This window comes from Chlamydomonas reinhardtii, chromosome 9 (genome assembly GCF_000002595.2).
Source record: "Chlamydomonas reinhardtii strain CC-503 cw92 mt+ chromosome 9, whole genome shotgun sequence".
NCBI lineage: Eukaryota > Viridiplantae > Chlorophyta > Chlorophyceae > Chlamydomonadales > Chlamydomonadaceae > Chlamydomonas > Chlamydomonas reinhardtii.
The window spans coordinates 6,131,225-6,157,599 of NC_057012.1; the positions used below are offsets into that span (position 1 = coordinate 6,131,225).

The 26,375-nt window shown below is 62.9% G+C and overlaps 9 protein-coding genes across 12 annotated transcripts; 2 read left to right on the forward strand and 7 right to left on the reverse strand.

The window, feature by feature from the left end:
* The first annotated feature begins 19 nt into the window (after positions 1 to 19).
* Positions 20 to 2,732, forward strand: CHLRE_09g405250v5 (uncharacterized protein). Of its 2 annotated transcripts, none has more exons than XM_043066156.1 (4): positions 20 to 235; positions 327 to 427; positions 574 to 771; positions 1,142 to 2,732. In XM_043066156.1, the coding sequence occupies exons 1-4, from the start codon at positions 172 to 174 to the stop codon at positions 1,295 to 1,297; spliced, it is 519 nt and encodes a 172-aa protein (XP_042921452.1). In that variant the 5' UTR covers positions 20 to 171; the 3' UTR covers positions 1,298 to 2,732. The 2 variants fall into 2 exon arrangements, with proteins under 2 accessions (XP_042921452.1, XP_042921453.1); XM_043066157.1 differs by having other exon boundaries at positions 52 to 235; positions 1,142 to 2,481.
* Positions 2,733 to 2,735: 3 nt separating this feature from the next.
* Positions 2,736 to 5,001, reverse strand: CHLRE_09g405300v5 (uncharacterized protein). 2 transcript variants are annotated; one of them, XM_043066158.1, is made up of 5 exons: positions 4,777 to 5,001; positions 4,321 to 4,405; positions 3,951 to 4,044; positions 3,447 to 3,583; positions 2,736 to 3,157 (listed from the first exon to the last, which is right to left on the reverse strand). In XM_043066158.1, the coding sequence occupies exons 1-5, from the start codon at positions 4,861 to 4,863 to the stop codon at positions 3,078 to 3,080; spliced, it is 483 nt and encodes a 160-aa protein (XP_042921455.1). In that variant the 5' UTR covers positions 4,864 to 5,001; the 3' UTR covers positions 2,736 to 3,077. The 2 variants fall into 2 exon arrangements, with proteins under 2 accessions (XP_042921455.1, XP_042921454.1); XM_043066159.1 differs by lacking the exon at positions 4,777 to 5,001 and having other exon boundaries at positions 4,321 to 4,381.
* Positions 5,002 to 5,125: 124 nt separating this feature from the next.
* Positions 5,126 to 7,591, reverse strand: CHLRE_09g405350v5 (uncharacterized protein). Of its 2 annotated transcripts, none has more exons than XM_043066160.1 (5): positions 7,328 to 7,591; positions 7,169 to 7,251; positions 6,934 to 7,040; positions 6,434 to 6,581; positions 5,126 to 6,016 (listed from the first exon to the last, which is right to left on the reverse strand). In XM_043066160.1, exons 1-5 carry the CDS (start codon positions 7,425 to 7,427, stop codon positions 5,852 to 5,854), a joined length of 603 nt encoding a protein of 200 aa, XP_042921456.1. In that variant the 5' UTR covers positions 7,428 to 7,591; the 3' UTR covers positions 5,126 to 5,851. The 2 variants fall into 2 exon arrangements, with proteins under 2 accessions (XP_042921456.1, XP_001697666.2); XM_001697614.2 differs by having other exon boundaries at positions 5,351 to 6,016.
* Positions 7,592 to 7,639: 48 nt separating this feature from the next.
* CHLRE_09g405400v5 (uncharacterized protein) lies at positions 7,640 to 9,291 on the reverse strand. Its single transcript, XM_001697615.2, has 3 exons — positions 9,040 to 9,291; positions 8,704 to 8,816; positions 7,640 to 8,297 (listed from the first exon to the last, which is right to left on the reverse strand). The coding sequence occupies exons 1-3, from the start codon at positions 9,124 to 9,126 to the stop codon at positions 8,099 to 8,101; spliced, it is 399 nt and encodes a 132-aa protein (XP_001697667.1). The 5' UTR covers positions 9,127 to 9,291; the 3' UTR covers positions 7,640 to 8,098.
* A 91-nt stretch (positions 9,292 to 9,382) lies between these two features.
* CHLRE_09g405450v5 (uncharacterized protein) lies at positions 9,383 to 12,233 on the forward strand. Its single transcript, XM_001697553.2, has 4 exons — positions 9,383 to 9,569; positions 9,665 to 9,824; positions 10,259 to 10,304; positions 10,758 to 12,233. Exons 1-4 carry the CDS (start codon positions 9,476 to 9,478, stop codon positions 10,845 to 10,847), a joined length of 390 nt encoding a protein of 129 aa, XP_001697605.1. The 5' UTR covers positions 9,383 to 9,475; the 3' UTR covers positions 10,848 to 12,233.
* Positions 12,234 to 12,235: 2 nt separating this feature from the next.
* Positions 12,236 to 15,171, reverse strand: CHLRE_09g405500v5 (uncharacterized protein). The gene is made up of 9 exons (XM_043066161.1): positions 14,891 to 15,171; positions 14,734 to 14,766; positions 14,182 to 14,332; positions 13,802 to 13,851; positions 13,479 to 13,557; positions 13,074 to 13,153; positions 12,762 to 12,838; positions 12,480 to 12,540; positions 12,236 to 12,335 (listed from the first exon to the last, which is right to left on the reverse strand). The coding sequence occupies exons 1-9, from the start codon at positions 15,095 to 15,097 to the stop codon at positions 12,306 to 12,308; spliced, it is 768 nt and encodes a 255-aa protein (XP_042921457.1). The 5' UTR covers positions 15,098 to 15,171; the 3' UTR covers positions 12,236 to 12,305.
* Positions 15,172 to 15,425: 254 nt separating this feature from the next.
* CHLRE_09g405550v5 (uncharacterized protein) lies at positions 15,426 to 19,831 on the reverse strand. The gene is made up of 8 exons (XM_001697617.2): positions 19,699 to 19,831; positions 19,516 to 19,607; positions 19,182 to 19,280; positions 18,592 to 18,711; positions 17,948 to 18,089; positions 17,585 to 17,673; positions 17,094 to 17,132; positions 15,426 to 16,797 (listed from the first exon to the last, which is right to left on the reverse strand). Exons 1-8 carry the CDS (start codon positions 19,799 to 19,801, stop codon positions 16,669 to 16,671), a joined length of 813 nt encoding a protein of 270 aa, XP_001697669.2. The 5' UTR covers positions 19,802 to 19,831; the 3' UTR covers positions 15,426 to 16,668.
* Positions 19,832 to 19,884: 53 nt separating this feature from the next.
* CHLRE_09g405600v5 (uncharacterized protein) lies at positions 19,885 to 21,871 on the reverse strand. Its single transcript, XM_001697618.2, has 5 exons — positions 21,652 to 21,871; positions 21,473 to 21,581; positions 21,303 to 21,359; positions 20,780 to 20,926; positions 19,885 to 20,231 (listed from the first exon to the last, which is right to left on the reverse strand). The coding sequence occupies exons 1-5, from the start codon at positions 21,669 to 21,671 to the stop codon at positions 20,196 to 20,198; spliced, it is 369 nt and encodes a 122-aa protein (XP_001697670.1). The 5' UTR covers positions 21,672 to 21,871; the 3' UTR covers positions 19,885 to 20,195.
* A 54-nt stretch (positions 21,872 to 21,925) lies between these two features.
* CHLRE_09g405650v5 (uncharacterized protein) lies at positions 21,926 to 25,511 on the reverse strand. The gene is made up of 6 exons (XM_043066162.1): positions 25,067 to 25,511; positions 24,402 to 24,763; positions 24,072 to 24,126; positions 23,425 to 23,804; positions 22,823 to 23,113; positions 21,926 to 22,550 (listed from the first exon to the last, which is right to left on the reverse strand). The coding sequence occupies exons 1-6, from the start codon at positions 25,242 to 25,244 to the stop codon at positions 22,392 to 22,394; spliced, it is 1,425 nt and encodes a 474-aa protein (XP_042921458.1). The 5' UTR covers positions 25,245 to 25,511; the 3' UTR covers positions 21,926 to 22,391.
* Positions 25,512 to 26,375: the final 864 nt, after the last annotated feature.

Genomic DNA, 26,375 nt, shown 5'->3' on the forward strand with positions numbered 1-26,375 from the left:
GTCTCTAGTTGACGAAAAATAACAACTCGTAGCAAACTCAGCGCTGACTTTGCTCGGCCGCAACTAAGACCTGACCGCTGTCCTTCGTGGGGCGCGTCAGACACTTTTAATATATAGTATCCATATTAGCCATTAGCGCGGCAGCGCGTTGACTCCACCACTTGGACTCACATGCGTTCTAGGCTTTCGTTAGGCGTCGCGGCCGTGGTGGTAGCATGGAGTTTGATGGTTCCAGGTATGTCACAAAAATCATATACGGGCCCAATTTTGCTGGACACAGTGGTTTCGCTGACCCCAAATCCTCCCGCGCCCTTCTCCTCCTGCAGGCGCGTTTGCCCAGAATAAGAACACTGTGCACACAGCTGTTTACATCGGCGGGGCCGTTGCTGGAGCAGGATTCGTCGTGACTTTTGCCCTTTCCATCGTGGTGCGTGGGGACAAAAACAGGATGCAGCGCAGCCCGGTTTCTCCATCGCCACGGCCCCGGGTGCCAGCATCCGGCCTCGTATGCCATTCCACAGAAGAAATTGCGTACGTGCCAGTCACACCTGTTTCCCTTGACGACCACTGCAGGGTTGCATGTTTGACCGGAAGCACAGCACGCACCCAGACCCGGAGCAGCCCCGGCGGAACGCGCGGCAGCAGCAACAACCCCCCATGGCCGCCCCGCAGCAGCACCAGGCTCCACGGGGCAACCATGCAGCGGCGCCACCAGGCATTACACCTGCGAACGCGGGCTGGGACACCGGCAACGCCGGGGCAGGCGCCTGGGTGAGTCAGCGCGTTGGCGCCGGCGCGCGCGTCGTTACTGGAGTCTCAGGCCAACGCCCGGGCCCCTAGGGGGCCTCCAGGGGGGATCTAGAGCTCCTGGGGCTTCTCGACCACTAGGGCCACCGGTCACTCAGACAGGGAAGGATGGGTGAAGGTTAGGGTCGTAGGCTGTCCTCTAGGCACCGGTTATCCCTTCTTGTCCCACTGAGTACAACCATACGCTTTGGGCTCAACAGGCTGCTGAAGCCCTGCAGTCTGTGCGCTCTGGTTGCTTTCTATCATGTCTGTTATTCTCCGAGTGGCAACGCCCTCCCGATCCTGCAGCACTGATCCACGGCCGCCTATGCATTGCCTCGTCCTTTGGGTGCAGGGCCAGGCGCCGCCGAAGGGCTATGGCTACGACTCCTACAATGTGCCCGTACAAGCGCAGCAGATGGCGGCGGCGGCTCATGGGTGGGCGCAGGGCGCGGTGCCGGTGACAGGCTGGGGCGGGGCGGTGCCGACCGGCAAACACCAGGCGTGGTAGCATTGAGCGGCTCCGCAGCCGCGGCTGCCGCCGCAGCGGCGGCGGCGAACACGACGTGGGCATTGGCAACAGCATCCGGCGCTCGTGTGTGGAACATATATAGTACCTGGGCTGGCTGCTTGACAAAACACACACGCGTCAGCTTGTGGCTGATCCATGGGCGGTGATAGCGACCATGGCAGTCAATGCGTGTGTTCGAGGCTTCACCGCGGCCTAGCGTCAGCTGGGTATACCTTGATTTGGCGCATGTGCGACCGCATGGCAGCAGTGTGTAGTTTATACGGGCAGGCGCGCGCAGGCTGCTGTCTGGCCTTTCTGTTTTTGACATGGAGCCGGGGCCGGCCTGACCCGTTGAGTGCAGGCACCCTACCGGTATCTTGCAGCTGCACGCAGACTTGACGCGATTGTTGCTGAACAGAAGGACTTGACTGCGTGTATTCATCATAATTGCGCACCCATCAAGGTGCTCACGGCGTTGGAAGTACGGTACTTGTGTGGCTTGGGAGCTGCGATGTCGGATACGTCTGCGCTGGATTGGCTGACAACAGGGCTGGCCCCCCAGGGGCACCCCCGCATGGGATGGCATGAATGCGGCCGGCTGCGTCTGACATGGGCTGCTAGGCGCGTATGATTCTGTCTGCACGCCATCTGGCCTGGGCCAGGGGGCACCGCTGGCCTGGCTGGCTGACAGCACGACTGACATGAGGGACACATCGGTGCATGTATGCGACTGGCCGGATGGCCGGCCGGCCCCGATTACCAATATGTCTTTCATTCATCCCTGTATCATACTGGATCGATGGTCATGGTGTTGGCGGTGGTTGGGCTCTGCTGAAGCGCGCGGTCTGTGGGACTGAGGAAGAGGAGTTTGTGCGCATGCTCTTGTCATGCATGCTTGATGATCTGCAGCTCAGGGACTCCGGCTGAATTGAGTATTGGACTGATTGAAGTTACTGCAGGATGGATATTCCCGCCGGACGCGGAGCGGATGCGGGCATTGAACAAGTGTTGCGTTTTCGTTGGACCGTTGGTCATAACTGATTGACAGACCTCATCCGTGCAGGCTCACGCACCTGGAATAGACGTGACGTATAACCAGTTGGGATAAAGGTAGCGAATCTGCGCTGCAAACGTTGCGGATTTGGGTGCCTTTGATGGAGCTATCTTGCAAGATTCTGCTGTTCTACTTTGATCCACGCCTCACGCAATCAAGTCGTACGGTATTATGGAGCGGTTCTTCCACAGCCTGGGGGATGGGAGCTGCGCGTGAGGCGACTCGAGCCACTTCAGGTCGAAGCGTAAACGCACATAGGTTGCGTTGCAATAGCACATACGTCATGTGGGTCGTCACGGCAGCAAGATGCCTGGCGCGGGCACGCTCTATCTGCGCCTTGCGCACATGTGTCAGCATGTCTCTGCAATGTCCTCTCTGCTATCTATCTTCTTGTACTCAGCTGCGGGCGTGCATGCCGTATCCCCCGTTCCCACGCCCTCCTCACCTACCCACAACTCCTCGAACAGCAACTCAAACATGCAATGCCCTAAACCTGCCTCCGTGTGCATTCCGTTGCCATACGTCCCGCCCGCAACAACCGCACACGGTTGGCAGTGGACAGCCCACCACCGCCGTCATTTGGCACCGCTAGCTGCGACCAAGCTCCTCGATGTACACACCTCCTGCTACTCCTGCACTAGCCAGTGCGCTCCTGAAGCCACGCCCAAGGCCATGCCAGCCCGCCTGCCTGCCTGCCGCCCCTGACCGCGCCACCGCCGGGTCGCATCACCTCTTCTCCACCATCTCGTGGGGCAGTCCGGTGCGCTGCTGGTAGCTCTTGAGCAGATTGGCCAGCGCCGAGATGCCTGCGCCGGGGTATGAGCAGTGGGAGGGGAGCGCAGCGGGTGGGAGGGCAGACAGTGGGATGGCAAACGGACGGTCAGCGGTACGGCGGTCAGTGGGCCCAGCGAAACATTGCTGCGTGACTGGCCAGGACCGGCATCGGGTTAGTTGGTTAGGCCTGGTCTGATGCGATTTGGTGTGGTGTGGTGTGCACGGCGGTGTCAGCTAACAGCTCGCCAGCCCCCAGCACCCTCAGCACTGCCCCATCGCACTGCCCCATCGCACTGCCGCATCGCACTCCGCCGCGCTCACCTCCCAGCGCCGACATTGCCACGCTGTAGGCGTCACCGGTGGCGCGGGCGGCCGGCAGCGCGGTGGCCAGCACGCCCACGGAGGTGAGAGTGCCGATGTCGTACCCCAGCTGCGGGTGGCCCGTCACCAGCAGCCGACTGCGAGGGAGAAGGGTGAGGTGGTGGGGGGTAGCCATCCATGGGATGGTGTGTATCAAATATGAAGGGGGGGGTTAGCGGGAAGGGGTTGAAGGGAAAAGATATTTGGGGCGAGTGTGGTTGGGAGGGCAAGTGGAGTAAGGGGCTGGGAGGGATGGATGTAGGAGCGGGTGCATGGGTGCAGCCGCGGAGCCCAGCAAAGGCTTGGTGAGGCGCGCTCTGTGTTGCTGGCAACAGTGAAGGCAACCCAAGTTACCCAACCGCAAACCAGGCGATTGCTCTTTTCACGGTGCCCACCCGCACCCACCCAGTCCACATCCACATCGACCCAGTTCCCCACCCACCCACCCACCCACCCACCACCCACCCGGCGAACAGGTACGCCAGGCCAAAGCCTCCGGCCATGGCCGCCACACGCGGGTTGCGCATGGTGTTGTAGGCGTAGAAGGCCGCACCGCCGCCTGGCCGGACACACAGCAGGGGACAGATCTGGGTAGGTAGCCGGGTGAGGTGGCCGTAGCCGTATCTTCCTGAAGCCCCACAATCCCCCCCTGCATTCGCGCCGGCCGCCGCACGCCAGCCGCCGCCGTGCCCGCCGCCGCCCACCCACCCCCACGATCCCCAACCCCACCCCCACCAAACCCAATCCGCCCAGACCATACCCTGTGTACCCCAACTGCCACTACGGCAACTCCCCACGAGCAAACAATCACCACATCACCGCACGCAGCGCTCACAGGCTCCACTCATGATGTAGTGGGGGTAGGGGTCCAGGTGTGAGGACGCAGTGGCCATAGGGGAAGCCACCTGCTTCAGGACGTCCTGCGGGGGCAAGGTGGGGCGGGGTGGGGCGGGGCACGGGGGCAGCCGTGAGACACGTCGGGTAGGTGGGGCGAGGGGCGCGAGGATGGCGTCGCGGCGATGGCGGCGTACAGCGGCCTTTCTTCCCTTTCTTCCCTGCTCGGCGGGTCTCAACACACGTGTCCGTGGCAGCACGAGCCATTCCCACCGCCACGGCGGTCTCTCGCGCAGCCACGCACACGGCACACGGCACACGGCAGTCGCCCACACCACACCAAGCTGTTGCTGTGCTGCCGCCGCTCGCCACCACCGCCGCTCACCACCACCACCAACACCGACGCTCGCCACCACCACCAACACCGACGCTCGCCACCGCCGCCGCTCACACGCACCTGGTCGCGCGGGATCTCCATGTCAGCGGGCGCGCGGCTGCTCTGGGCGGGCGGCGCCGGCTGGCTAGAGGTCGGCTTGCTGGCCATTGCGTGAGCTGTTGTTGTTGCTGCGTGTGTCGTGTCTCGGAGGCGCTCCGCGACGGCAACTGTTCTGCTGCGGCTCTACTGCTGCTGCTTGTTCTTCAAGTTTGTTTGTCAGAGAGCTCGGCAGGGTTGCAAATTACTATGCAGATCGAAAGCGCGTGTTGTTGACCTTGGGGACGGTGTTAGAGGCCGCGTCTGCGATGCGGGGCCGCCCTGACGTCACGACCCCAACCGACCCCTCGCCCAAATCCAACACGAGTGCTGTGAAACGTTAGTAGAAAAAATCTTGCGCAAACATGCATGCCATTTACCCGCGTCGAATGCGTCGGGCTGTGCCCCGTGGGTCACACGACACGCAGACGCGTAGCCACGGCAAAAGCATCCCGCTCGCCCCGGAGCGGCACCCATACCCACCCGTCCGGCTCGCCGGGCTCCGCGAAAGTCACAGGCCTCCCATAATAACTCGTCTCCCCCTCTCATGAGTACCGGTCCACGAATGCCATTACAGCTTGGCGCACCCCTGGCTTGGCGTGTGTCTGGTGCCTGCTGTAATAATCCCGTGTGTGCACAGCCCCCCATTCCACGTGCCCATTCCAGTACCCTGCATGACTACGGTAGCCGTCTCCTTCCAACCAACCAACCACTGCCGCCCGAATCCCTACGGTAAGGCAGGCCGCCCGAGGCCCTGCAACAGCCCGGCAAGCCTCATCAGCCTCAGCCTCACCTGGCGGGGCGCGTTGGCGCCGCCCTGCCACCACAAGAGCGTCTCTCCCACAAGCATGCCGCACTAAGCATTTGTGCGCCGCGTGCCTGCCTGATGTGGCCATCCATCCCAACACTGCCCTTGCCGTTCGCGGCCAAGCATCCCATGCGTGTCATCATCACCATAACCATCAACTTGGCAGTGGCCGTCACAGTCCCAGGCGCCTTGTCATCACCACCACTTCTCACACCAGTGACCAGTCCCATCGCCACCGCCCGGCCGCCCTCCTCAGAAGTCCCAGGCTCCGTCCGAGGGCAGCGCCAGGTCGTCGTCCACGTCATCCCGGCCCGCCCGGCCGCCCGCCTGGTTCTTGCGGCTGCGGCTGACCAGGATGTAGCCCTCCAGCTGCTGGCCCGCCTCGCGCAGCTGCCGCCGCAGCGTGTCCACCTCGCGCTGGGGGGCGGCGGGTAAAAGGAGGAGAGGAGAGGAGGGGAGAGGAGAGGATGGGGAGGGGAGGAGAGAGGAGGGGAGAGCGTGGGGTGGCGAGGTCATGGCGTCTAGTCATAACCAGCGCGCTGTGAAGTGCGCAGCCCGATATGGGACTTCACGCGGTTTATGTGTTACCGCCTACCTACTAACCCTGGCACTGCTGCCCACCCTTCCGCACGCACACTAGCCCTCTCCACAGCGGCATGCCCTGTCCCCGCCCGCATTCCGCGCCCCGCTCCCCAACCGCTCCCCAACCTTGAGTTTGCGTCTGGTTCTAGCATCCCCACCCCACCCACCCATACGTCATCTAGCCAGCCACGACCCATCACCTATCCCCCACGCCCTCTCCCACCCGCCTCCTCCACCCTCCCGCCCGCCCACCTTCATGAGCTCGTTGGCGCTGCGCGTCAGCCCCAGCTCCCCCTCCGTGGCCTCCAGCTGCACCCGCGTCAGCGCCAGGTCGCGGCCGGCGCCCTGCAGCTGCGTGCGCGCGACACGCAGCTCCGTCTCCGTCACAGACAGGTCGGACCTGAAGGGGGTGGGGATGGGGTTGAGGGACGGGGGAGTGGGTGGAGGGACGGGGGGAATAGAGGGTTGGAGGCAAGGTTTGGTGTTGATGTGGGGGCGGTGGGATTGTGAGGGACAGCAGGGACTTAGGGCAAGGAGCGGCAGTGCGGGGGGGGGGGGCTTGGCAGTGGTGGAGGCGGCGCGGGGTGGAGTGGCCCCGGCGTGGAAAGCAGCGGCACCGCGCTCTTTGGCTTCAACAGCAGCACTGCAGTGCCCATGTGAGTCCACCTACATGTCTAGGAATGAAAGCATACAGGTTGGATCGCTCAAACCAAACATTTGGGCTGACAAGCAGGCCCAACTGCCCTACCCACATGCTCTGCTCCAGCTTATTCGCCGCAGCACGGCACACGTCACGGGCCGCCTCCAGCTCCCGCTGTGCGTCCTGCACCTGCTGGCTCAGCTCCTGCGCCCGCAGCTCCTGTTGTTGGGCGCACCCGTGTTCAAAAACGGTGCAGCGCGAGGGGTGCGAGAGAGGGCGGAGCCGTGGGGCGAAGCCCGGACAGCGTACCGGTATGCAAAGGGCTTTCTGTGGACACACGCGCTTACTTGCAGCTGCTTGCGCTCTTCCACCTCCCGCTCCAGGACCTTTTCCTTGGCAGCGAGCCGCTCCTCGGCCGACTTTAGCTGCTCTGTGTTTTAGGGCGACGTCCCCAGTCAGCAACCGACAAGTGTGGTGGCCCCCAAAACCCTCACCACCATACTTACCACAAGCCTGGGACAGCTGCTGCTGCTGCTTTCGAAAAGCACGCCATCCAGCTGCAATGAGGCAGCCTGCCGCGCCGAAGAGCAGTGCAGCTGGGTCCATCCCTCGCCGGCCCGCTCCACCGCGACTGTTCCGCTTCGACGGAGCAGGCTCTACTTGCGATTTTGATGATACTGGTTCGTTGTTTGTGGAGGCAGCTGGCCCAGGTTCGGGGGCAGAGCTCTCTGGTGAATTGTCGGACCGAACGATGGTCAAGTCCTGCGGGGCTTCTGGGGCCTCCATTTGTAGCGTCTGTGTGAAATACTATATTGGCATAGCGAAGGTATGCTTTGCAGCGCTGCCTGTAAAGCAGCTGTCCGAGAGCGGATCCAGACTGCGCGGCTCTGTTTTGCCCTTCGCAATTTGCGACCTCCAAAGAGTCGCTAATACGTGTCATGAACGCGGCTTTGCTGGTTTCTCCGCACCGTGAAGCCCTGGGCCTTCAACACACGCGCCGTCACCATCCATGCACTGGTATTATCCCACACACCCTGCAGCCTTGCATACGTCAAAGCATCTATAGCCCCTGCCCGATAGGGTATGCAAACCATCCTTTTCCCTGCATGCAAACCGTGGGCATCATGTGCTCCTGCTAAACGCTTTGCAGAGCCACCGCTGCCATCCACCCTGAAGTAGCCGGCACCCTTTAGCACGCCACACCGCGCTTAGCCGCCCCCCAGCCTACGACCACGCACAGATGCAAACCAAACTGCATCCTCGCGATGACCGTCGCTTTATTGGATGCTGACGGCGCCTAGCCGCCGCACCAGTGATGGCGAATGCGCAAGCAGCTCGCGGATCTGCGCCTCCGTGTCCTTCATCTTCTGCTCGATAGCCTCGCGCTGGTCCTTCAGCTTCTTGCTGTCGCTCTCAAGCTGCGATACCGTGTCGTCCAGGTTCTTCAGGATGTCGGCCTTAGGGCTTGCAAAGTACCTGTGGAGTATGTGCGTGAGCAAGCGCAGATGGACACCAGGTGCATGGCATGGGTTCGGAGCAGGCTGTTGGCGTGCAGGGTGTCCCTGAATGTGATGGTGTGCCGGGACCCGGTCGAAAGGCGTGCAGGCTGCAGCGTGGGGTTCTTGGGATCGATGGGGCAGGGGCCGCTGAAAGTGGACCGAGCCACAGCCGTCGCACACGGCAGTTGTGCGCCAACCCGCAACACGCTGGCCCCTTCCAACGTGGCACCGGTGCAAGTCTTGCTGGCGGCAACGCCACACAGCGCCATGCGCCCTGGAATGAGCCGCACATTAAGCCCACCCCGCGCCGAAGCTCCAACCCAGCGAATGGAGCCAATAACTACACGTATCTGGAACCCATGCATCGACCCCTGTGTACTTACGCCTTGCCAATGCTCTTGTACATGGTGGCGGAGTCGGGCATCCCCGAGAGCTCCGTCTTGGTCAGGACGGCGCGCTGCCTGTGCACCCCGACCATGCGCTCCTGCTGCATTGTCTGTAGGGACAAAGAATTTAGGAACAAGACGTGTCGAGCGCACTGGCCGGTCATGCAAGCAGGCGCTAACGGCAAGCACGAGAGGCCAGGGTGGGGGCCCGCGCGCACAGGGTCACGGCGGGGAGCGGGAGAGTCCCTGAGCCGCCTGGCGGGAAGTCGCGCGGCCCCGCGCGCAGCTCCTCTGTTTCACCACCCAATTCCGTCCAAGAGATTGAGAAATTACCCGATTCATGAACTCCGACTGGACGAGGACTTTCTCCTGCATTTCGCTAAACTCCTGAAGCACGCGCTCCTCTTCTTTGTCCGCCATATTTGCTGTACTTGTATGTAGGCTGTTGAGGCTAGTTACAGCTTCAAACGGGCGTGATCTGGTGAGGACCAGGCGGGATGCCGAAGAGTCTGTGGTCCAGGAGTGGAGAAAGGGCGTTCAATCAGTGCGGCGATGATATATAACAACAGGACAGCTTTTCGGACTAACAATACAAGAGGTCTGTGCGCCCCATGCAAACACGCCAAATTTTGCATGGTGGTTTTCAATCGCCCGTGCCAGAGTTTCTGAGCTATTTGTAGACTACACTGCACTGCTAGGAAATACCAAGCCTAGGCGTTCAGTCTTGCTGCTCTAAATCACTCTCTGACGGAAGCGAGCTAGCCCCAAAATGCTCCGACGGGCTGCCACGCTCGCGGCTAGCACCCTGAAGGGTGCCAGCAACTCGGTGGCTGAGGCTGGCTCGCAGCAAGTCCGTCGCATGGGTGAGGACCTCGTTCGCACCCTCTCTGCCTGCTTGCAGCTTGATGGACGTTCCAGCGTGCGCATGGAGTGCTAAATATATGTGTGTGCGTCGCAGCTGGAGGTGGCGCGAACGCTTACCACCGGACATACAATGGCAAGCCGGTGCCGCCCGAGCTGCAGGGCGCTGACTACATCACTTACGCTGGCGTGACGATGAAGAAGGAGTTCCACTTGTTTGACACTGTCCTGTCAAAGCTCATCGGCGCGGGCGCGACGTGAGTTGGTGCAGCGTGCTCGGCGTTGGGGAGGGGGCGCAGGGTGAGGGCTGCGGCCTGGCGAGGCTCGCTCGCTCTCTACCTCGGAGCCGCGAGTCCTCCTGGGAGTAATGGTGGTTCCACAGCCATCGCGTTTCAAGTGGCCGCGCTGTGGGGTGCCCAGGGAGCGGCGCTCCAGTCGGGTCCTGGGGGAGGGGGGTCAAAACCACACGCGCGGGCGTCCGACCACGCGGGCGGGCGGCCGCACCCTTCGCTGGTTAAGGAATCGAGCGCACACCATTGTTTTTTGGGCATGGCCGCACCTGGGCCTGGCACGCATGCCACCCGCTTCTGGCCGCGCTCTCCGCAGGGCCATGAAGGCATGACGTAATGCTTGGCCACCCATCCACATCACTTAAATCCAAACTCCCCGCACTCGCCGTGTCACACCGCAGGTTCACCTGCCTGTATCACTTCTACCTGAACGCGGAGGAGCACTGGGTGAGTGGGGGTGGCGGGTGGGGAAGGAGCAAGGGGGGGCGGGAACTGTCGTGGCGCGAGCGAAGGGCGTTGGGGCGAGGACGGGGATCGGCAGGGCTGGAGCAGGGGAGAGGGCATCGGAGGTGGCAAGGCAGGGCGGCGGGCTGCAGCTTGTGAGCTGGGCTTTGGGGCTCATGCTACATGGTCGGGAGACGCACACGCCGTGAGCGGCAACGCGGGGCAGGCAGCTGCACCGCGGGCGAGCACAGCGCGCGTGTGCGCGGTGGCAGCTGAGGGCTGCGAGGAGGGCTTCGACTTGGCTGGCAGCAGCTGGCTCCACCGGCCATGTGCATCCGGCTGTATCCCCCACCCGTACATGGCAAACGCCGGTCGCGCCTCCTACCCTGACTCCGGTCGTGTCTCACTTGCCTCGCCCCCTCCCTCCCTCCCCCGTTTCCCTCTCCCTACCTCCAGCACGGTGACATCTACTTCTTCGAGAAGGACGTGCAGCAGAATGGCTGGGACGACGAGCACGGCCACGGCCACGGCCATGCCAAGCACTGAGCGCGCAGGCTTGCACGCTGACACAGCACAGGGCAGCGGCGCAGCGGTGCGGTTCTTGAGGTGCTCACAGCTGTGGCGCGAGCGCTGTGTGATGGAGGAGGGTGTACGTTGAGCACGCACAGGCGCACATACAGCGACAGTGGGGGCGGTACCGTGGGGCGGTACCCAGGTCGCAGTTAACGCCCTGTTGACCACCAACTGTCAACTGTGGTGCCTCTGCCTGCGGTGCTTGAGGCCTGATAACGGTATGCCGCTTGTACGTTGCTGATGCGCGTGAGGCTGCTGGTAGTGATGGGGTGGTATAGAGGCGTGGAGGCATGTGCACGTCAGGGAGACGTGAGGGTTGGATGGAAGGCGTGGGTTATTGGGAAGGTTGCTGACATGCTGAGAGCAGGTCGCGCCCTCACACGGCTTATCATGTAGGCTTGATATTGGACAGCGTAGAATGGACTAACAGCGTGGCAGGTAGCAGTGGCTGCAGGGACAGTTTGCTGTGTGCATGACAAATGAATGTTACAAGTAGCCGTTGCTTTTTAAGGCAGCAAAAGCCGTGTTAGGCGTAGGGCGCCCAAGGCATATGACGAGTTATTAGTGTAACAAACTATGATTATTTGCATTGTTGGATCACGTATGTACAGTGTTCTGCACATGCCGGATATCCGTCACATCCCCTTCAAATGCACCATTTGATCGCCTTCTAGCAATGAGGTGGAGTCTCCCTCAGTCTCTCTCCCGGGCCTCCAGTAACTACGCTCCAAAGCAGAACAAATGTGAGCTGGCCCCTCCGCCTCAAACACCAGCCAACCACACTGAACTCTAGTTCAAATGCTGTGCTAAAAGAATGCGATGGTGGAAAGGTGTGCGCTGGCCGCACTTGAAACCTAGCCACCACCCGTATCATACATGTACATTCCGCTGTACCTCCAGGCGACTGTGGCACTTCCACTCCAACGCATTTGGCCTGCTTATTACGCGCATGAGCACTACTTGCGAATCACTCAGCACAGACACGGCGCGCCTGTTGCACGCCCTGCACCGGCTGCCTTGCCCATCAGCCCAGCGCCGGCCGGATCACGCAACGCCAGATTGTCTTATCCAGGCGACAAGACTTCCCTCTGTCAAACAAGATCACCACCATCGACGCGAAATCCGACTCTTTCTCCAGCTTGCCAAGCAAGGCATTGTGGCAAGGCATCATAGCACAAGGCATTACGCGGCCGCCACGGGTGCGGGCGCCCAGTACTTGATGGCTGCGTTGACGTAGGTGCTCTTGGACACCTGGGGATATAGCACGTGTGCATGTGCGCGTGTGAGCGTGTGGTGAAGGAGGAAGCGAGTATGTATTGATGTCAGTGTGTGTTTCACACACGAGGACCGGGTGTGGCTTGGCGATGATAAGCTTACCACGGCACGACACCGTACCACACCTCTGAGCACACAGCATTGCCCCTACTAGTACTAGGGGCCGGGTTGCACGGCGGCCCTCCGCTGCACAGCTTGCACCCACGGCAGGACAGGCCCCGAGCCCCACCCGTCTCCCAGACATGGGAGCTCCATCCACCCTCATGTCCTGAACTACCCGTTAGGCTCTGGCACATTTCCCCTTTCCCCTCCGGCGGCATAAGCCCTCACCTTGTCCAGCGCGGGGTCCGCCACGGGCTGCACCAGCGGGTACAGGTAAGCCGCGCTCAACCTGCAGGCACGGGGGGGGGGGTTACATTCATGATTATTTAAGAAGTGAAGGTGTAGCCAGGTACAGTAAGTGGGGGTTGTAGCCGTTCATGGGGAAGGGAGTGATTAATTTACAAGTTTGAAGAGGGGGAACGGGCAGCGTAATGGCAGGAGAGTGCGGCATCAGCGGTATCCGCGAGGCCGGCATTGCCACTTTTGCCCCGCCTCCTGCCCTGACCTCACTTGTAGGGGGTGGTGCTGGTGGCCCAGCCCAGGGTGGAGGCGCCCACCGACACGCCGTAGCGGTACAGCGCCGAGTGCTGCGGAGGGCGGGAGGGCGGCAGGGGGGAGGCGGGTAGGTCGGCCAACGGGCAGGTACGCGGATGGGTGGGCGTTCATGACGAGGCGTGTCCAGGCAAAGGATCGAAGCTACGGCTCCTCTGCTGCGTGCGCTCTATCGCTGCACTACCGGTGCCCGCCCTTCCGCCCCCACGTACGCATGCATGACACGCACACCGCCGCCGCGCCCCGCGCCCACCACCACCCACCACCCACCACCAGGAGGTCGTGTGCCGCCGTGAAGGCCGCCACGCCCTTGCCCGTCAGCGGGGAGGCGGCGGACAGCACCTTGGCAACTGCGGGGAGGTGGCAGTGGCGTGCGGCGGCAGAGGCGCCAGGGGTGAGCGTGCACAGCAGCAAGACCAGGGAGCGGCGCCGAGCCATGAGCCCATGACGCGCGGGGTGCATAGTTGGTATCAGGAGGCACCGGGACGGCAGGACACGCACAAACGTGGGCATTCGTGCGGTATCCCATGCGACTTTCCCCCCGCAGCTAGGAATCAACATGGAATGAGGGCCATGTCGGGGGGCCACGCCTGCTGCTTGCCTTGCGCGGTAACGGTATAGCTGTCATCCTTCGTCGTCTGACACATTTCACAACCATAGAGGAAGGGGACTCACCCGCCGGGATGGCTGCGAACTTGGTCCAGGCATCCAGCGCCGCCGCCACCGCAGCGTCCGGGTCAGCCAGAGCCTTGGCCTGCTTGGCCGGCGGGTTAAGGAGGGAGGGATGAGGGGGCGAGGAGTCAGGGACCACGGAAGGGGACGCACAAGGTATGGCTTGGTAGGACACGTGCAAGAGTGAGGGGTGCATGCGCCAGGGTGCCAGGAGGTTGGCTGTAAGCATTGTAGGCCATGATGCATGCGCGGTACGACACCCGCCAAGCGCTGAGCAACACCCAGGCAAGCACCGTCTGCGCCGAGCCTCTGCTGGAGGGACTCGCCTGCTCCAGCGAGGCCGACAGCAGCTCGCGGGCCTTGGCCACCGACAGGTCTGTGGATAGGGAGGGGGGTGAGGCAGAAGGGACTCCATGGATGCTGGGATTGGTAGCAGGTTTGGAAGATTTCCGACAGGTTGACAGCACTGCGTGCAATTATACTGCCACGCATTGGGCCGCCCAACTCCGACATACGCGGCAGCCATAGTGCCATAGGGCATTAGAAGCATTCGGCATCTGCAGCAGCCGCAAACCCCAGTCTACACACACAGCGCCAGGGCAGTAGGTACACAAGGCAAACGCAACGGTGTCGACCCTGTATCCGCGTGTTTGTCCATCACAGCGCCGGACACAATTTCTACCCGCACAGCACAACGCAAACTCACCGGTGGGCAGCTTGGACGTCACGTGCTGCGCAGTGGACTTGACCAGGTCGTAGTACTTGTCGGCGGCGCCCCTGAAGGCCGCGATGTTGGAGTCGGCCAGCTTCTGGGAGCTGCTCAGCCAGCTGGCGGAGGCCGCGTACAGCGCGTCCAGCTGTGTAGAGGAGAGGAGAGGGGGGAGGGGACGAAAGGGGAGGGCGGAGGTTGAGCGTGAAGCGCTGGAGGGGAAGCTCGGGAGGGAAGGCCGAGGGACACGCCTGAAACGAGGCCGTTAGCAGCAGTGGGACGAGTCTGTAATGATGCCCGAGAGGTAGGAAACGGCTTCGGCCGCGAAGAGGGAGCACCGCGTCCGCCGCTGCGTGCATGGACGCAGCGGCATGCCAGGCCCACGGAGGAATGGAGCCTCAGGGAGGCCAACATTGAGGCGTCGAAAAACAATGACGCACGCTATTCGTTGGACGCGGTGTGGAGGACAGGTGGGCCAGCTTCCGCAGTATGCAGGCGTTGACGCTTCAAGAACCTCGCTCACGCAAGCCTGAGCCAGCTGACACGCACCTGTGCGTCGGTGCTCCGGAGAATCTTCTCTGCCTGTAAAAGCATTCAAAGCACCAGGAAGTCAGCATCTCGGGCAGAACCGGAGGGGGTGTTGCGGAGTCGACGAGTCGGCTTCCAAGGCCACCCGGTGGCAGAGACCCCGGATGAATTCACTTACGTGGTCCGTCGCCTTTGTCGCAAGAGGAGCGGCGTATGCTAGGCAGGTCTCCTCGGCTTTGGCGATGTAGGGCTGAGCGACCGCGGGAACATAGGTCTTGGCCTTCTGGTAGCCGCCCTCAACGTAAGCGGCACCACTCGCAAACTTGTGCGCGTAGGTGTGCACAAACTCAAGGTGCTTCAGAGGCTTTCCAGCAGACTCGGCCATTTCTAAATGCTGTGGATACCGTAGCTTTGGATAATGTTGTAAATTGAGCTTGACTTTGTTGCGAATACAGTATCGAATGGCAAAAGAACAGACAGTTTTCTTGTGGGCCCTGACGTGTTAACCGTCACGCGGCAATCTTCATCCCGAGTGGCCACACTCCCCAAGCCCCCACGCCAACCCCCCTGCCGGACCCGCGCCCCCCACCCCCCTTGCCTGCGGTCGTGATGGAACATGGCAAGGGGCAGGAAAGCGTAGTCCCGATGTGTGTGGCTCCCACCCGTGCCCACATAAATGCGTAGCAAGAAGGGACAAGGCATTGGTGCGTCGTTCGCGCGCTCGTGATGGAACATGGCAAGGGGCAGGAAAGCGTAGTCCCGATGTGTGTGGCTCCCACCCGTGCCCACATAAATGCGTAGCAAGAAGGGACAAGGCATTGGTGCGTCGTTCGCGCGCTGTTACTGTACCGACGGTAGCTGGCAGGTTGTGTCGATGTTTTGCTGACGCGCATTCCTCACGCTCCGGGCGCCCGGCCAAGGCGATAGCACCACACAGACTCAATGCGACGCCACACCGCGCGGATAGCATAGCCGATGCGCACCTGCAGGCAGTCGACCCCTTGCCTGCGGCCGATTCCATCCCAACAGTGACGGAGCATGATTTTATTGAAGGCACACGTTGCCCTCCCATGAGCACTGGCCAAAGGTAGGAGTATGCATCACAGATAACACCTTTACTCGTGCCTTTACTCGCCCGCACTCGGCTTAGAGGCATACCATACCAGCTAGGCCGCCTTACGCCGGCCGCCTGCTTGCACCAGCTTGCACCCGATGCCGCGACTCCCGCGCGCAACGACGCTCAACCGCGAAAGCCACACGGCCCCCTCTTCCTCTCATACACGTGCCCTTGCCCTGCCTTCCACGCGTCCCTGTCAAGCCTGCCCCGCCTGCTCTGTGGTGCAGGCATGCATGCAAAACTGCGAACCCTGCTCTGCACTGCCGCGCCCTCCTGCATCTGCACTATCATGAGCCCGGCCCAGGCCGCGCCTTCAGCTGCCTCTGGCTGCTGTGCCGGATCTGCACGCCCATCCCAGCGCCCCCTCCTCAGCACGCCACCAGCAGCTCCCACGCACGCGTGCCCCGCCGCCGGGTTAGCTTCAGCCCCGTCACCCAGCCCACGCCAAGCCTGCCCACCTTCCCACCCGGGCTTCTGCATCCCAGCTGCAGACCTGCACACCAGCTGCCGCCAGCCGCCAGGCCTAGCCGTCACCGCTCCGCCTCCCATCCCCACTGCTCCCACCGTCTCCAACTCCTCATCAACATCACCATCGACCTCCTCACTGATGATCGCCGTCGCCTCTGCCACTGCTTCCACTCCTTCCACTCCTTCCCAACACAACAACATGGTCGCCATTGACGCCATCCTCCTCCTCCTCCTGGCAGTGGTGACGGTGGCGGCTGCAGTAACCTCCTCGTCCCATGCCGCTGCCGATGCCCTACCGCTGCTGCTGCCCTACCGCTGCCGCTGCCCTACTGTTGCCGCTGCCGTACCGCTGCCGTACCGCTGCCGCTGCCCTACCGCGGCGGCGACACAATGGTGAGGCGCTGCGGCCCGCTGCCTGCGCCCGAGGCCGGGTAGGCGTCCACCAGCAGGTAGGTGTAGGCCCACAGGCCTGTGGGGTCCTTGTACATGTCCGCGTTCACCTGCAGAGGCACAGGCAGGCGGGCGGGTGAGCACACGCAAATTTGTTGCCGACCCTAGTGCGGTTCTTGACGCATATATATACAGGCAGGCACCTTGCGGGCCTGTATGGCAACATGCAAAGCTGGACCACGGTTTCGGTGTGCTATGTGTGGTGTATGCACGAGCATCTGCTGTGCCGGGTGTGTGTGATTGCAAGGGATCCGCATGAAAGTACCGCGTCAGGTACCAAACGAGTGGACGCGCGCGTGTGCATCCAAAACACACACGCCACACCTCCCTGTCCCTCCCCTTCCACCTGGCCAGTGCCGCTGGGCCCCTTGATGTAGAACTGGATCTGTAGGATCGTGGGCAAGGCACAATGAAGCGAGCGCACTGGATCAGCAAGTGTAAACGTCACGCAGCAATACGGCAGTAAGTCAGCGGCCACTGAAAGACCCGCGTCAATCAGCTGCCCCACTCGCGTCCCGCGACTACTGATGCTGCCGCCACCCCTATCGCGCCCCCCCTCCGTAAAAACCAGCAGTCAACCACTTCTCCCCCGGGCCGCCCAGCCCCAAACTCCCAAAGCACCTGGCTGCATGCCCTTTGAACAGAACCCCGAGGGTCGTTCCCCTACCTCTCCTCCACCCTCCAATACCAGCCGGGTTCGCTGAACTCTCGTCTTAACGTAACTGCAAAAAGCACACTCCTTTCAATATCCCCATACCCCCCCTGCCGCACCCCCACATTACCCCCATAGCACCCCTGCAGCACCTCTACAGCATCCCTGATGATGCCGCCTCTCACCCGCACGTGCTCCACGCCGTTCTGGTCCTTGTAGATCTGGTGCGGGATCTGCTGCCGCGCCACGCGGCTCTCGCTGTTGCTGCCCCAGGCTGCAGCCACAGGCACACACGCACACACGACAGAGGCAGGAGTGGGGCGCGCCGCGTCAGCCGGCGGCCGTACCGCAGAGCAACGCACGGCGAAAGTACCGCACCAGCGACAAAATTCTCGCAGCGCGATGGCAAGCAACCTGCTCGTCCAGGTCCGGCACGGTATCCCGCCGCAGGGCCGTCCCTGGGCCGTGCCCCCGGAGCGCCGCGGCCCCCATCGCCATGCCATTCCGACAGGATGCCATCCATTCCCCACACGCGCTGTCGCTCTCACCCCGGATATCGCCCGCCTCGCCGATGCGCACGGTGATGCGCGGGTCGGACTTGAGCCGCTCCAGAGTGGCGTTGAAGGCGGTGATGGCGGTGGGCTCGAAGATGAGGCTGGACAGGACCTGGTACAGCACGAAGGCCAGCACCTGGTGGGGGCGGAGGGGAGGATGGGAGGGTGGGGAGGGTGGGGAGGGTGGGGAGGGTTCCAGGCATGATTGCTTCAGACGACGGCGGTGATGACGGCGGGGAGGAGAGGAGCAGGGAAGGATGGGGAGGAGGGGAGGACTGCAGCTGAAGGATGGGGCAGTTGGCTCCGAGACTAAAGCAAGCGAGACCCGGCGCAATTCCGCGGTCCCTCTGCCTGCCTCACCGCCGCGTCCATGTTTCTGCCCCTCCCCTCCCCACTTTGGAGGCTTCGTTTGGCACCTTCGCCATCCCCTGTCTCTCTCCCTACTCCCCTTTCTCCCCCCACCGCCCATCCATCTCCCCACTCCCCCTGCTGGTCCCCTCCTCCGCCCCCCCTCCCTCCGCCCCGTAACTCCCCCTCGTTCCCCCCTTTTCGCGACTGGGTGGGCTTCCTGACCAGGATCGCACCCTTTCCTTGGACTCAGGCACAAGCCTCCCCCCCTCCAGCGATCCCCCTCTCACCCCGAACGCCGCCAGGATGATGACTGTGTAGCTGGTGCCCTCCACCACGCCCACCGGCCGCTGAGGGATCTTGTCCGTGATGGAGTCGATGCGCTCCTGGGTCAGCTCCAGGGAGTCGTACTGCGTCGTACGCGTACGAGCGTTACGTAAGGCAAGCAGATGGAAAGGTACATCGGGGTGGGGAGGGAGGGTTTCGGGGGTGAGCACGCAGAACCGGAGTGGGTGCGCGAGGAAGGGTGCCGCGTGCCGCGTGCCAGCTGTCGCGTGCGCCTTGCTGGGCTATGCAGGTGCTGGAGCAGCCCGCCAGATTCCAATGGCAGCGCGCTGTTGCTGATGTGCCGCGACCGCACTGCAGGCAAGGGACCGCCCCTGCTGGCGTCGCCGCTGCGGCCTGCACTCGCTCCCCCTGCCGGCAATCGGGCCTCCCGGCGCTCTCGCCACCCAAAGTGCCCCTCCCTTCCCTTCCTCCCACGTGCTTCCCCCTATGCGGTCCTTTCACATTGATTAATGCTGTTCCTCGTTTCAGTGAATGCTTCACCGGTGGCCCTGAAGCACCGGAGCCGGACAAGCGCGCCGCGCCGCTCCCTCACCTTGTCCTTTTGCCCGCCCGGCTGCTGCTGCTGGGGCTGCTGTTGTGCGCTTGCCGCCGCGGCGAAGGATCGGAGGCCCTGAAGACCAATCGGAGACTCCTGCAGGAGCGTATGTTAACAGCAATACGTTACGTCGAAGCACACGGCGGCAAGAGACCACAGGCCTGGTTGCATCAGGGTGATACGTGCCTCTACGGCCTTCCCCCACCACAAGGCGACAGTCCCGCTCCTTGGGAAGGCGACACTCCCGTTCCTTGGGAAACACTTATGCCGGGGGAAGGCGCTAGAACGGGCAAATTGCCCTTGACCACGGCCACACCACCAGGGGACGTACCGCAAGCTGCTGCGCCAACCCGCCGTAGTGCGACGCCAGCGCGCTGCTAATTAGCCGCTGTTGCTGGGCGAGGCCCTGCCTTATCGCATCTCCTGTGTATGTAGTAACGTGTTCCCAGCGTCAGGCATCGGCTTATCGCGGCATGCGTGACAAGCGGCATTTCCTCCATCTCGAGCCTCCCACCTTGACGCAGAGCACCGATCACGCCCCCGCAAGATGCAAGCTCATTGGAAAACCTAATCGCTAGATTAATAAGCTGTGGCCCACGTTGGCGTGCGGACTGCATTGTGCCTGCGGTGTTTCACTTCAAAAGCGATCGTGCCGGAGGAAAGCAGGTCGGCGACAAAGGTTCGTCTACTTCGTGTAGCTGTAGCTATCGTGTTACAAGTTTCATAGCCCGCAACCTTCCGGCGAAACATCAAGTCATTCGTTCCATTGCGTGACACGCACACGTCCTCGCCCGGCACTTATCCACCAGCACCACCAGCACCACACGAGGTCCACAACAACCTCCACACATCACAACCGCCAGCTTTCCACGCCGGATGCTCCTATGCGCGCCTACCTCTCCACTTCGTCTTCCCCATCCAACACAGCGCCGCCTGCCCCAGCCTGCTCTGCCGTACTCCGCTGCCCCAGCCCTGCTCCTCCAGCTCCTTCCGGTCTGCCTCCTGGTGCTGCTACCCGCCCAGCACCGCTCGCCCGATGCGGTACACCTGCGAGCAGGGCGCAAGAGGAGGCGGCACCACGGCGTCCCAGGTTGAGGGCCGCACATTGCAGCATGCAGGGGATTCTGGGCAGGCACGCGCCGGCACCGGCCACACACACAGCTGCACTCGCGCTTAAGACCCGCCCGCTGCATCGGACCAGCCAGCTACAAACGAGCCAGCCCCGGCCCGGCTGCCTCGTCCCGCTTCCCAGGACGTGCCAAGGTACCCCTATTGCAACGCCAACAACAACAGTCCCGGTTGCTGCACAAGAAAGAGCTGGTGACTCGGACCCAGACGGGCCGCTACGCCCGACCCCTCCATCCCGCCGTGCTTCCAAACAGCTGCTGCAGGCCGGGCTCGCCCGTCGGTCCGCACGTCACACATAGCAGTGCGCCGCGAACACCGGCCGGCGCCCCCCTCTCCCCACTGCGCAGCTCATGCAACGGAGCATGGCACTGTACTCACCGCATGCCCCTATTCCCAACTCCCAACCAATACCTCCCCCCCTCCCCGCCTCTCCCTCTCCCTGCCCCCTCTCCCTGCCTCCCCCTCACCTTGCCCAGCACGTACAGCACCGTGAACATGGCCACCGCGAACAGCACCAGGTACAGCATGTGGTTGGAGCGCGCCTGGCGGGCGGCGATGTTGAGCCGGCCCATGGCGCGCCGCATCACCAGCTTGGCGCGCTCCATGGTGTCCTCCTGTGCAGATGTATATATGTAGGCCAGATAAATGACCGGGGCTGGATGGGATTACGTGGGGCGTGGCCAGATGCGGCGGGACTAGGCGGGAATGCTAGGGGTTGAGGGTGGGGGTGTGTTGGATGGGCATTGGGCAGCCCGGCGGCAGCCTTCTGCGGTTCTGCCACAGCCGCTCGGCCTCCCCACCCAACTCTGTGAGCATGTGTTGCTTAGCTTTCCAGCCCGAAGTCACATGGTGTAGGAATGACCTGGCGTAGCCGCTCCGCCGCTCCTTGAACAGCTACGAGCAGCCTGAGCGTGTGCTACAGCCTCCCATTGACTTCGCTGGCCCCTCCCAACGGCTGCCCCCCCGTCCCCCACTGGCACCCACACCCACCAGCGAGTTGATGATCTCCCCCTGCTCTTTCCGCTCATCCTCGATGGCCAGAGAGAGCTGCGGTGGCCAGGTGCAAGCAGCCCGTGGTGAGCAGTAGGAGGCATCCCAGAACTGGATGGTTGAGGGGGGATCTTCCTGAGCGCGGCCGTGCGCCATACCGTGTGCCTTACCTGTTTAATCTTCTTGACATGACCGCGAAGTCCCTCAACCTCGCTATCAAAGTCGAACTTGCCAACGTTTATGGTGACCTGGTCCTGTTGCCGCGAGCTGAGCCCTCCTCTGCGAATGAATGCAAAATCATTCATTGCTTGCCGCGAAAGAATTGAAGCATGCTAGCCTCGAGCCTGACCTTGACGGGTATCCAGCCATGGCCGAGTCCTTCCAAGGAGATAGCAGGGCCTTGGTGTCCTGCCTCGCTATCTCGTGCAGTGCATCATCGACGTCCTTTAAAATAGCTACAATTGCGAGCTCTTGGCGAGCGACAGGGTAACTGGAGGTAACGATGGAAGTAATTCAGCGAAGTTGGAAGCCAGACTTGCAGCAAAGACGAGTGAGCCTGGGGCTATTGCGACAGGCAGAGAGTACTTTCAAAGCACGCAGCGAATCGCTAGGGGCGGAGACGCCGAGTCACAGCTGCCCATCCCACCATCGCACTACGGCACCACCCCGCCCGTAACCAACTACAGGCCTCCCTCAGGCGCCACTACACAAGCACCACCCTTGTATCCCGCATGCGCAGTAACTGAGTCCACGAACCATCTCAGCTACGCTACGTCAGGCTAGGGCACAGAGAGCTGACAACGACTCCCACAGTCCCACCCAGCGTGTGCACACGCCCCTAGTGCCCAAGCAACGCAGGCCGCAGGGCCTGGCGTTGGGGCGTGAGGCCGCGCCTAAGCGCACAGCACCAGGACCAAAGCAACAACACGGTCATCGTCATATGTACACCGTCACCAACCACAAACCACAAACAGCCCACGCGTCATCAACACGTGACATCATCACCACCACCTCACCCCCACACCACCACCTCAGCCTCCACCACCACACCTCAACCCCCCCCCACACACACACACGCCACAGCACCCCTCACGCCAGGTCTGCCAGCCCCGCCGCCGCCGCCGCACCGCTGAGGTGCTCGTCCTGGCCGAAGTAGCCGCCCGCCACCGCCAGCAGCACGTTGAGCCGGGGCAGGGAGGGGTCGTCGGAACGGGACAGGCCGGCGCGCAGCGCACAGCAGCGGCGCACCTGCGGATGCGTGGGTGCAGCGGCAGGGTTGTAGCGGGAGGTGTGTGTGTGTGTGTGTGTGTGTGTGTGTGTGTGGGGGGGGGGGTGATCGCCAACATGACCAAAGAGATGAATGCCCGCACGCGGGACAGTCCTGGCTGCTGCGTGAGCACGCCCACGCTTCGGCCCATGAACCTCCCATCCCTTCCGTCCGTTGGCCCAAACTAGAATCTCCATCACCCGCGCATGCACAGCGTCGACCTTTTCCCCGTGTGCTTACTCTACACACTCACAAGCTCGCGCAGTGCCGCGGACACGTCGGGCGGCACCGGCCGCTCCAGCACCGCCGCAAGCGCAAACAGCCACTGGCAGCGCATGTAGCTCAGAGCCGTGCTACTGCTGCTTCTGCTACTGCCACGGCTGCTGCTGCCGTTGGCCGCGCCGCTGGGGGTGCCGCTGTTACTGCTGCTGCCGTCGGCCGGTGCGGGCGCGGGCGCGGGTGCGGGTGGTCGGGGTGGTGGGGAGGGCAGGGGCAATGCGGAGAGCTGTGCCACGTGGCGCTGCAGGAGGCAGCCCACCGCCACCTGGGAGGGGAGTTACATTTGTAATTATTAAGAAGTGAAGGGGAGGGGGGAAGGAGGCGGCAGGTGGGTTGCGGCAGGGCCGGAAGCTAATGCCAGGGGGAGCTGGCGTAGACCGTCGTCACTCATTCATGACACACGGATTACAAGCTATGCGCCGAGGGGGAGGGGCCCTCCGGGGCGGGTTGGAGCCCGCGCTGATGGGCGGCGGGCGTGCGACAGGTGGCCGGGGCTGCGGTACTGCCCACCAACAGCACGGCGCCTCTGCCTACAACACGTACGGTGCATGCACGCACGTGTGTACGCCCTCTCACCTGGTCCATAGCCAGCACGGTGCGCACCACCGGGCCACACAGCCGGTCCGTCTCGCCACCGCCGCCGCCGCCACCGTGCCCACCAGCGCCACTCTGCCCCCCAGCGCCAGGCGGCGGGGATGACGTCGGTGGCGGCGGCGGCGGGCCCGCGTCCTCCTCCTCCTCCTGCTCCTCCTCCCCGTTCCCACCCACTCCTCCAGCTGCTGTCCCCCGCCCGTCACCGCCTCCGCCTGTCCCACTTCCTGCGCCTCCAGCGGTTTGTCCTGTTTGCTGCTGCCCTTGCCCCTGCTCCTGCTGCTCCAGCGACTGCCACTGCTCGAAGCACAGGCGGTCCCAGGCGCGCACGTTGTCGAGGTGGGGCAGCTCAGTGGCCGACAGCTCTGTGAGGGGAGGGCGTGCAAATGCGTGCGTGGGGGCCGGGTGAACACGTAGACACGCCACGCCCACCACATACGTGTGCAGCTTCCCCAATGTAACACGACACGCTTGAAATCGAAACCAAAGCCCAATGTTTCTATGACTCTCGCACCTGGTCCTTTTTCCCCCGATACAGCCCCCCACCCATGCTGACCGCACGCTCCATGCCTGGCTGTCCAAAGCCCCTGCCCCACCCGGTGACCCGGCTGCCCCACCGCCCCTGCACCCACCTTGCACGTGAGACCGCCGCATGGCCGCCAGCGCCTGCCGCAGCCGCGCAAAGTCCTGCAGGCACCAGGTGTGTGCGTGTGTGTGGGGTGGGTGGGTGGGGGGGGGGCCAGGCCGGGGCGCAACGGCAGTGGGGTCCAGCGTGGTGTGGTGTGCGTGTTGGCGCTTTGCAGACCCCGAGCTGCATGAGGCATGCTAGAGCATGAGAGGAGGCGCACGCAGGCGCATGAACGTGTGCGGGTTTACGCCACCCCTCTTCCAGCCACACTCTCATACCACACGTCCAAATCCCCGACCCCTAGCCCCCAGCCCCCAGCCCCCAGCCCTCGCACCTGCAGGAACACAGTCAGCCACTTGGGGTTGGGCCGTGCCCAGTCCTGGCACTCTGCATCCACCGGCGGAGGCACCTGCGCCGCAAACGCCGTGCCGCGCCGGCGGCCCCGGCTCGCCCCACCGCCGCTGCCGCCACCGCCGCCGCCGCCGCCAGCCCCATCACCCGAAGCCGCGGCCCCGCTGGATCCAGGTTCCGAGGTGCCGTCGCCCGCCGCATCAGCTGAATCCGGATTCTGGTCCTGGGCCTGGCGCTTGGAGGAAGCCAGCTTTTCTGGATCCACGTCTTTGCGCGTCACGCGAGGACACTGCGCCGCTTCGTAGCGCACCCACTGCAGGTACTCCTCGGCCGTTTGAGGCGGGCCTGTCGGCGTGCGTGTGTGCGGGGAGCGGGTCGGTTGAGACTCGGCTCGAAAGGTGTTTTGCGTGGGGAAAGTAGAAAGTGGTTGTAGAGCAGATGAGAAGCTACGCATGGTGCGGGGGGAGGGTTGCCGGCGTGTTGAGGAGCGGGAGGTGGCGCGCGGAGCGGGTGTGGTTGCACGATGCACACGCGCCTGCACACGCGCCTGCACAATCCGGACCCCCCTGCCTCCTGACCCCCTACCCCATCCCTCTCAACTCCGGGACTTTCGCACCGCAACCGCAACTGATGCAGAGCTAATCCCACCTGCACTGAAGTCAGGAGGCCCCTCGGGCACCGGCAGTGCTTGCGAGATGCCAAAATGCGTAAGGTTGTACTCCTCGTCTTCTGTGTCCATCTCGCCCTCCGCCTCTTCTTCACCCTCATACTCCTCCCCCTCGCCCAACTCCTCGCCGTAGCCCTCGTGCTCTTCCTCAATGTCCATTCCTGAGCGGGCCTGGCCTGCCAGTAAAGCTGCACACACAGCAAGCTCGCTCTTGCAACAACTGGGGGCAATCGGTGGCAACTAGGGCCAGGCAACACGGAGCTCCCCTTCTAGGCTAGCTTGTGCAAATTGACTTTATTACAGTCACAATGGTGGGGTCCTGCAGATAAATATAGAACGCCTAGCTAATCATCTTACCGTCACCATCCGGCCCACTAAGCCAGTGGACAGCAAACCCACTGGGCCAGTGGGCTTTGGTTGTCATATAACCACGTAACATAACAATCAACTATACTAATGCTAAATTACAGTATTGTCACTCCAGGCCGGTGCGACAGCTGGCCCCGACAACATTCCGGGGACATCTCGCGGGCAGTGCAGCTCGCTGGCACCAGATACAGGGCAGCTGTCGATGCAGTTGATATACATAAGCATCGTTATGTATTGTTTGCAGCTTTGGGGATGCTATGGCAGCTCAACTTTTGCGGGGACCCCGATCACTAGCGCTTGGGCGGTGGCCCTTGGTGCGAGCGGTGCTTTCCTCGCTGCCAGCGAAACGTAATGGGTATTGCCGTGGGAGGCAGATGCGCGGGGGTGGGCGGCAGGGCGGCAGGCCGGCGGGAGGCAAAGCTGGGGGGTGGGAGGGGGTAGCGACCAGACAGCAGGGGGAGCAGCGACTCTGAACGGGGGCACGCCAACCCTCCTCGGCAGGCTCAATTGATGCTGCAGCTCTCACTTGGGAGTGTTCGCTTGCAGTTGGGGGACGATACCGGGCACACGAAAAGCTACGTCGGGGTCAATGCGGGGCGGGCCATGCGAGCGTGGGGCAGGGGGTGGGGAGCGACGTGTGCGGCCCCAGACACCCCCCCTGCCCAGGCAATGCCGCCCGCCCAGCCTGCACCACATTTGGTGGACTCCAGCCATACTGCACACGCCCAGTGCTGTACGGAGCATGAGAAGGACCGTGGTGGATTGGATGCACCGTGCTCTGGCTGGGTGGGATCATTCGAGCGTGGGGCAGGGGGTGGGGAGCGAGCGTGTGCGGCTCCAGCCACCGCCCTGCCCAGGCAATGCCGCCCGCCCAGCCTGCGCCACATTTGGTGGACTCTAGCCATACTGCACACACCCAGT